Source organism: Oncorhynchus gorbuscha, unplaced genomic scaffold (genome assembly GCF_021184085.1).
Source record: "Oncorhynchus gorbuscha isolate QuinsamMale2020 ecotype Even-year unplaced genomic scaffold, OgorEven_v1.0 Un_scaffold_2978, whole genome shotgun sequence".
NCBI classification, from domain to species: Eukaryota; Metazoa; Chordata; class Actinopteri; order Salmoniformes; family Salmonidae; genus Oncorhynchus; species Oncorhynchus gorbuscha.
Window position 1 is genome coordinate 34,746 of NW_025747348.1, and position 8,750 is coordinate 43,495.

The window sequence follows — 8,750 nt, forward strand, 5'->3', positions numbered from 1 at the left end:
AAGGGGAAAGAGAGAGAGAGATAGGCAGAATGAGAGAGAGAGGGGGCAAGGGGAAGAGAGAGATAGAGGTAGGCAGAATGAGAGAGAGAGGGGCAAGGGGAAAGAGAGAGAGAGATAGGCAGAATGAGAGAGAGAGAGGGGCAAGGGGAAAGAGAGATAGAGGTAGGCAGAATGAGAGAGAGAGGAGGGGCAAGGGGAAGAGAGAGAGATAGGCAGAATGAGAGAGAGAGAGGGGCAAGGGGAAAGAGAGAGAGAGATAGGCAGAATGAGAGAGAGAGAGGGCAAGGGGAGAGAGAGAGAGATAGGCAGAATGAGAGAGAGAGAGGGGCAAGGGGAAAGAGAGAGAGAGATAGGCAGAATGAGAGAGAGAGAGGGCAAGGGGAAAGAGAGAGAGAGATAGGCAGAATGAGAGAGAGAGAGGGGCAAGGGGAAAGAGAGAGAGAGATAGGCAGAATGAGAGAGAGAGGGGCAAGGGGAAAGAGAGAGAGAGATAGGCAGAATGAGAGAGAGAGAGGGGCAAGGGGAAAGAGAGATAGAGGTAGGCAGAATGAGAGAGAGAGAGGGGCAAGGGGGAGAGAGAGAGATAGGCAGAATGGGAGAGAGAGAGGCAAGGGGAAAGAGAGAAGAGGTAGGCAGAATGAGAGAGAGAGAGGGGCAAGGGGAAAGAGAGAGGAGATAGGCAGAATGAGAGAGAGAGAGGGGCAAGGGGAAAGAGAGAGAGAGATAGGCAGAATGAGAGAGAGAGAGGGGCAAGGGGAAAGAGAGATAGAGGTAGGCAGAATGAGAGAGAGAGAGGGGCAAGGGGAAAGAGAGAGAGAGATAGGCAGAATGAGAGAGAGAGAGGGGCAAGGGGAAAGAGAGAGAGAGATAGGCAGAATGAGAGAGAGAGAGAGAGGTAGGCAGAATGAGAGAGAGAGAGGGGCAAGGGGAAGGAGAGAGAGAGGGGCAGGGAGAAAAGTGAGTGAGAGAGAGAGGCAAGGGGAAAGAGAGATAGAGGTAGGCAGAATGAGAGAGAGAGAGGGGCAAGGGGAAAGAGAGATAGAGGTAGGCAGAAGAGAGAGAGAGGGGCAAGGGGAAAGAGAGATAGAGGTAGGCAGAATGAGAGAGAGAGAGGGGCAAGGGGAAAGAGAGATAGAGGTAGGCAGAATGAGAGAGAGAGAGGGGCAAGGGGAAAGAGAGATAGAGGTAGGCAGAATGAGAGAGAGAGAGGGGCAAGGGGAAAGAGAGATAGAGGTAGGCAGAATGAGAGAGAGAGGGGCAAGGGGAAAGAGAGATAGAGGTAGGCAGAATGAGAGAGAGAGAGGGGCAAGGGGAAAGAGAGAGAGAGGTAGGCAGAATGAGAGAGAGAGAGGGGCAAGGGGAAAGAGAGATAGAGGTAGGCAGAGAGAGAGAGAGAGAGGGGCAAGGGGAAAGAGAGATAGAGGTAGGCAGAATGAGAGAGAGAGAGGGGCAAGGGGAAAGAGAGATAGAGGTAGGCAGAATGAGAGAGAGAGAGAGGGGCAAGGGGAAAGAGAGATAGAGGTAGGCAGAATGAGAGAGAGAGAGGGGCAAGGGGAAAGAGAGATAGAGGTAGGCAGAAGAGAGAGAGAGAGGGGCAAGGGAAAGAGAGATAGAGGTAGGCAGAATGAGAGAGAGAGAGGGGCAAGGGGAAAGAGAGATAGAGGTAGGCAGAATGAGAGAGAGAGAGGGGCAAGGGGAAAGAGAGATAGAGGTAGACAGAATGAGAGAGAGAGAGGGACAAGGGGAAAGAGAGATAGAGGTAGGCAGAATGAGAGAGAGAGAGGGGCAAGGGGAAAGAGAGATAGAGGTAGGCAGAATGAGAGAGAGAGAGGGGCAAGGGGAAAGAGAGATAGAGGTAGGCGGAATGAGAGAGAGAGAGGGGCAAGGGGAAGGAGAGAGAGAGGGGCAGGGAGAAAAGTGAGTGAGAGAGAGAGGCAAGGGGAAAGAGAGATAGAGGTAGGCAGAATGAGAGAGAGAGAGGGGCAAGGGGAAAGAGAGATAGAGGTAGGCAGAATGAGAGAGAGAGAGGGGCAAGGGGAAAGAGAGAGAGGTAGGCAGAATGAGAGAGAGAGAGGGGCAAGGGGAAAGAGAGATAGAGGTAGGCAGAATGAGAGAGAGAGAGGGGCAAGGGGAAAGAGAAAGAGGTAGGCAGAATGAGAGAGAGAGAGGGGCAAGGGGAAAGAGAGATAGAGGTAGGCAGAATGAGAGAGAGAGAGGGGCAAGGGGAAAGAGAGATAGAGGTAGACAGAATGAGAGAGAGAGAGGGACAAGGGGAAAGAGAGATAGAGGTAGGCAGAATGAGAGAGAGAGAGGGGATGAAGGTAGGCAGAAAAGAGAGAGAGAGGGGAAAGAGAGATAGAGGGGCAGGGGAAAGTGAGTGAGTAGGAGAGAAGAGAGAGAGAGGCAGACAGACAGGCAGAAAGAGAGAGAGGCAGAGAGAGATAAAGAATGAGACAGAGATGAAGGGAAATAAGAAGAGAAGATAGGGAGGTAGGGAGAAAGAGAGAGAGAGGCAGACAGACAGGCAGAAAGGAGAGAGGCAGAGAGAGATAAAGAATGAGACAGAAGAACAATCTCTAAAGCCAAGATGTTAATTGTGTCTTACCCCTGTCTTACAACTATAGGAGCACTTCAGACAATTTCCAGAGCTCAACAGCCTGTCAACAGTGTGTGTGTGTGTGTGTGTGTGTGTGTGTGTGTGTGTGTGTGTGTGTGTGTGTGTGTGTGTGCGTGCGTGTGTGTGTGTGTGTGTGTGTGTGTGTGTGTGTGTGTGTGTGTGTGTGTGTGTGTGTGTGTGTTCATTCTTTTATTCAACACCTCCATTGTAATAGTCACTCAAAATCACTGTCAAAGTAGTAAAATGAGCAGTATGGTTACACTGCCAACCCGAGGACGGCCAACTGCTGCAGCTCTGATCACGGCAATAGTGAGAAAAAGAGAAACCCAGTCAGCTTTATATGGTAGTCAAGCAGTGGAGGCTCCTCAGAGGAGGAAGGGAGGGCCATCTTCCTCAGTGAATTTCGTTAAAAAAACAATTGTAAAACATCGAAAAATGTATATTTTTGGGATAAAACTATACTAAATATATTCACAAGTCACCAAATAATTTATTAAAACACACTGTTTTGCATTGAAGGTCTACAGTAGCCACAACATCCCTCTGTAGGGTAGCACAATGGTGTAACCGGAGGAGAACTAGCTTCCATCCTCCTCTTGGCACACTGACTTCAATGCAAAACCTAGGAGGCTCATGGTTCTCACCCCCTTCAATAGACTTACACAGTAATTAAGACAACATCTGGAGGACGTCCTCCAACCTGTCAGAACTTATGCAGCATGAACTGACATCTTGTCCACCCAAATCAAAGGATCAAATAACGAAGGGAGAAGGTGAGAGTAGGAGAGTATATAGAGGCTAGAATGAATACAGCGTGGCTGTTTATGAGTGATCAGGGGTGTATTCATTCCATCGATTCTGCTGAAAAATATTTCTTAAATGGAAGCAAATGAAACCGGGATAACATACCTGAATTTGTCCAATAGAAACTCTCATTTGGAACTGTTGGACTAATGATTACACCCTAGATCACCTAGATGCAGGCAAGAGTGTACAAGGCGGTATTGAATGTGTCACTGTCATCTCAACATTTTCTCTCGACCTGTGTGCACCTACATTGTAAACTTTCATTCATAGGCTAGGTTGCAGCAGCCTCATGATGGGTACAGGGAAGATTTGAGTATCATGTAGTAGCCTAAACCTACCAATGTTACATTGAACTGGGTGAATGGAATATGAATGACAGTTATCCAACATGCTGTAATAGAAATAAGGCCTTTTGATTATGAAAAGATGTATTGTCCTCCCTCACGTTAAACGGCACTGACCACCACTGTACATTACATTACATTTAAGTCATTTAGTCAAGTATTATAGCTAACCGGGATGCCAGTCTGTTTATGCCAAGGTTAATACAGTCCTGTGGTGGGTAGAAGACCAGGTTTAAATCCCATCATTCACACTACTTCCTCAACGTCTAAGGAACCAATTGAATACTAGATGCCAGTGCGCGTCAGAAACTCGTCATTCGGCCAGCCCAAAAGGCATTTGAAAGAATTTTGGATTTCTCAATCATTGCCAGTTTAAAAGTCCTTTTTCATAGGGAATAATGTGTCAGTCAATCAACATTTTTAGTCTTTAAAACTCCACGACTACCATCAACCACTCAGTGTCTATAAAATCTCTCTCTATAACACTCAGTGTCTATACATCCTCAATGCCTATGGCTGGACTACTCTGCCAGTATGACATCATCCTCTGGTCGGTGCCATTAGTATGAGAGCCAAATGGATCACTTGATCTCCAGGGAAACAGACCAAAAGAACAGAACATAGTTCAGGCAGTGATGTCACCCTCCCTCACAGGATGCTGCTGAGGGGATGACGGCTCATTATAATGGATGGAATGGAGTGAATGGAACGCTATTAATGCTATTAAATGAATGCCATTGTTATGAGCCCATCCTCCCCAATTAATGTACCACTGGCCACCTGTGCCCTCCATCCATGAGACCTGGGGTGAGGTGATGAGGTGAAACTGTCATAACGTTGCAGATAGAAATGTAACACATAGAACCAACAGGATTCCAAACCTATACCTACCTGATAGACAAACATAGGTCATCTAATCTATACAATACATTCCTATCTGAATGTTCTGTAAAGTTGCACCCTCCTAAACAGACCCCTGAAGTTAGGCAGAACCAGATCGCCCGGAGCTGAGTGGGGTGTCATTTGATTACTAGCTGCATTTGAAGAACAGCTAGTGAGAATAGCAGTGTGGGCATTAATAAACACATAGACAGGTTGGTTTACTGAACCACTGCACCTGCTAGACATGTGAAAGTGAATGGGCATGTCTTCTGTTCTGAGCATGGCAGCTAGACATGTGAAAGTGAATGGGCATGTCTTCTGTTCTGAGAATCTAACTAGACATATTTAGAAATTTGCAGGGATCTAACTTATTTATATTATTATATTATAACTACGTTTTGAATTTTTTAGTAGTCACTGTTCCACCATTACATGCAAGGTATTCAAGGAAAATGGCATGGGTGGGTAGGGATGTACTGCCTAACTCATATTGGGAAGAAGCCTATCCTTCCTAAAGTAATAAATGCCATGTCTTCTGTAGCTCAGTTGGTAGAGCATGGCGCTTCCAGGGTAGTGGGTTTGATCCCGGGACCAAAGTAGAATGTATGCACACATGACTGTAAGTCGCTTTGGATAAAAGCGTCTGCTAAATGGCATATATTATGTCGCCATTGACAATATGATGCCGACAATGAAAGGGTTGGCGTACTGATTTTTCAGTGTAAATGGAATTGCGTGTGTAGAGCATTCTATGGGGGGGGGGCTGAGAATATTTGGTCATTCATTGCTTTGCCTTGTCACTGCACTGAGATGAAAGATTCAAGTTGTCCAATTCATTGAGTTGGACATGATTTACCTGAAGATACGTCAGGGGCGTTGCCAGAAGGGTGCTGAAATATGATTGTCCACACTTAGTGCCCCCCCCCCATCTCTCAATCTGGCTCCGTAATATTTGTTTTGCCTGTTTAGCGGTATTACAGAGGCTGGCTTGGGGACCATGCGGACGGCTCAGAGTTGGCGGGAAGGCTGGTTGATTGGTTGACAAGCGTTTGGACTATGGAAGATGGCTAAACATGATCTCAGAGCATTGAATATTGCAATTCGTACAATACACAACAAATTTGCAAAAAGTATGTTATTTTATTAATTCAAATGCATTGTTGCTAACATGGCTAGGTGGCTAAGGTTAACGTTAGCTAGCAGGCTATGGGTTAGTTGTTAGGGTTAAGGTTAGGAGTTAGGTTATTAAAGAGTTAGGGAAGGGTTAGCTAACATGCTAAGTAGTTGCAAAGTAGCTAAAAGTAGTTAGCAGTTGCAAATTTGCTAAAATTGTCTATGATGTTATTCGAACACAACCTTTGGATTGCTAGGCGTTAGCGTTATATTTTTGCGACAATTAACCTTCTGTCTTATGTAACCATACCAAATGTAACATATCATACTAATTTGAGTGTTGCGGATTTACATGTTCTATGTTACGTCTAGACCAGGCTGGATGGCTAGGTGGCTAGGTATGTTCTATGTTACGTCTAGACCAGGCTGGATGGCTAGGTGGCTAGGTATGTTCTATGTTACGTCTAGACCAGGCTGGATGGCTAGGTTAGGTATGTTCTATGTTACGTCTAGACCAGGCTGGATGGCTAGGTGGCTAGGTATGTTCTATGTTACGTCTAGACCACCAGGCTGGATAGACCAGGCTGGATGGTAGGTGGCTAGGTATGTTCTATGTTACGTCTAGACCAGGCTGGATGGCTAGGTGGCTAGGTATGTTCTATGTTACATCTAGACCAGACTGGATGGCTAGGTGGCTAGGTATGTTCTATGTTACGTCTAGACCAGGCTAGGTGGCTAGGTATGTTCTATGTTACATCTAGACCAGACTGGATGGCTAGGTGGCTAGGTATGTTCTATGTTACGTCTAGACCAGGCTAGGTGGCTAGGTATGTTCTATGTTACGTCTAGACCAGGCTAGGTGGCTAGGTATGTTCTATGTTACGTCTAGACCAGACTGGATGGCTAGGTGGCTAGGTATGTTCTAGACCAGGCTGGATGGCTAGGTGGCTAGGTATGTTCTATGTTACGTCTAGACCAGGCTAGGTGGCTAGGTATGTTCTATGTTACGTCTAGACCAGGCTGGATGGCTAGGTGGCTAGGTATGTTCTATGTTACGTCTAGACCAGGCTGGATGGCTAGGTGGCTAGGTATGTTCTATGTTACGTCTAGACCAGGCTGGATGGCTAGGTGGCTAGGTATGTTCTATGTTACGTCTAGACCAGGCTAGGTGGCTAGGTATGTTCTATGTTACGTCTAGACCAGGCTGGATGGCTAGGTGGCTAGGTATGTTCTATGTTACGTCTAGACCAGGCTAGGTGGCTAGGTATGTTCTATGTTACGTCTAGACCAGGCTAGGTGGCTAGGTAACTCCTGTTTGACTTGGCAGGTGCTGAGCTAGTGTGTAGTTGCTAGCGTGTAGTAGCACATTTCTGTAGGCTATGGCATGTATTTGTTCTAGAATGTTATGCACTACTGAGGTGAATGAAGCTACAACAGCCAAGTTGATAATGGCTGAAGTCATTTTTGACTGTTTTTGTTGTTCTCCAAATATAATTTTTAGAGCTTTTAAATTGTGTAAATCCAGTAAATCAGCTTCCACTTTCAAAAAATGTGTATTGGAGGGGGAGTTACCACTGAACATCTATGAGTATCTAACTTGAATATGGATCACTTCAAATGTATTTATTGAATAAATTAGGGCAGATACAAATTAACAGTTGAAACAGTGATTCAATACAATGCATCATAGTTTAAAGACATTTTCAAAGCTATTTGTGATGTGATTTGCTGATTTCCCATGACCCCCCCCCCCATAGAATCACCCGGGGTAGCCTATGTAATGACAATAGCCTATGTGTAAAGTGTGTTTAATCAAACTAAGTCGGCTATTAACTACAGGCTAAATTCAGCAAGATCCAGAAGCACAATTCAAACACACAGTTTGTCACAGTTTTCGAAGAAGTTATGCATTTCCATTGACTGTTAGTTTTCATAAACCGATGGGTAACCGTTTGCAATGCAAGTTTTTCCAAAAATGTTGTAGGCTATTATTGGGCTATTTGTAAACATAACAACATGGTCAAATAGGCTTATTATAATGATATACTTATTATATTATAATAATATAAATAAAAACTATCCTACATCACAATAGCCATAAATGTATTTTATGAATTTATTGTATTTTGCTTTAGGATTGGGAAAGCAAACAGGCTGTCATCGGAGGACAGGCTGTCATCACAGGACAGGCTGTCTGGTAAGGCTACTTACAGAAGTGGCGACGGGAACTGCACGGTTGACACACTATTTAACGAAGCCAGAAGTAAAAGTAGAGCGGTGAAGGAGCTGTAGGTATCCATGATTGAACGGAGTTCCCAACACACGATAATAAAAAACGACTCAAGACAGGGAAAGAGATGCGTGAAGCAGTCCAAATCCGGGAACCGTGTGCGTCTTCTTGCGCGTTCAGTGGACCTGTCACGCAGCCATCGGGGGACAGTTTGAAAACAAATCTCAGCTGGTTCGTCTCCCCCTGATGAGTTTGTGTTTGTATGTCTTTTTGAAAGAGTGTGTGTCAGATCTCCGGCGGTAACCTTACAAGAAGCGCCCAGTGTGTTTTTAGAAGAGTGGAGAGGGAGGACGCCCGGTTCTCATATCTCCCCCGCTCGTCAGCACGGAACAGTGTGTGTAGGAAATGTGTGTGAGAGAGCCCTCCCGAGCGGATCGGTTTCCGAGCCCCCAACTCCACTTTACCCCCACCCCTTGCCTGAGAACGATCATCATCACGCGTTGCTCTCCATACAAGGCACTCACTCCTCACTGGGGCTGGGCAACGAACGGCCACCGCCTAGCGAGCACACAACACCAGCCAGTCAGACTCAAACTCACTGGCAGACAAAAACTGCATCCCTTTTATTTTAAATGTACATTATATCACATGTGTATGATATTGATGATATTGCTATCGGGACAAAGGAAAGTGTGTTCTAAAATTGTGACTGCATGGCCTATATCAAATAGCAGTTATTTTTTTAAAGGTAACAGAT

General features: G+C 45.6%; 1 protein-coding gene across 1 annotated transcript in view; it reads right to left on the bottom strand.

The window, feature by feature from the left end:
- Positions 1 to 8,528, bottom strand: part of LOC124027185 (voltage-dependent calcium channel subunit alpha-2/delta-1-like) — a gene marked incomplete at its 3' end in the record, with an annotated part of 30,356 nt that extends 21,828 nt beyond the window's left edge. Inside the window, exon 1 of the mRNA XM_046339651.1 lies at positions 7,975 to 8,528. Within this exon, the coding sequence (XP_046195607.1) occupies positions 7,975 to 8,063 (89 nt within the window). The remainder of the gene's footprint in view (positions 1 to 7,974) is intronic.
- Between the last annotated feature and the right edge of the window lie 222 nt (positions 8,529 to 8,750).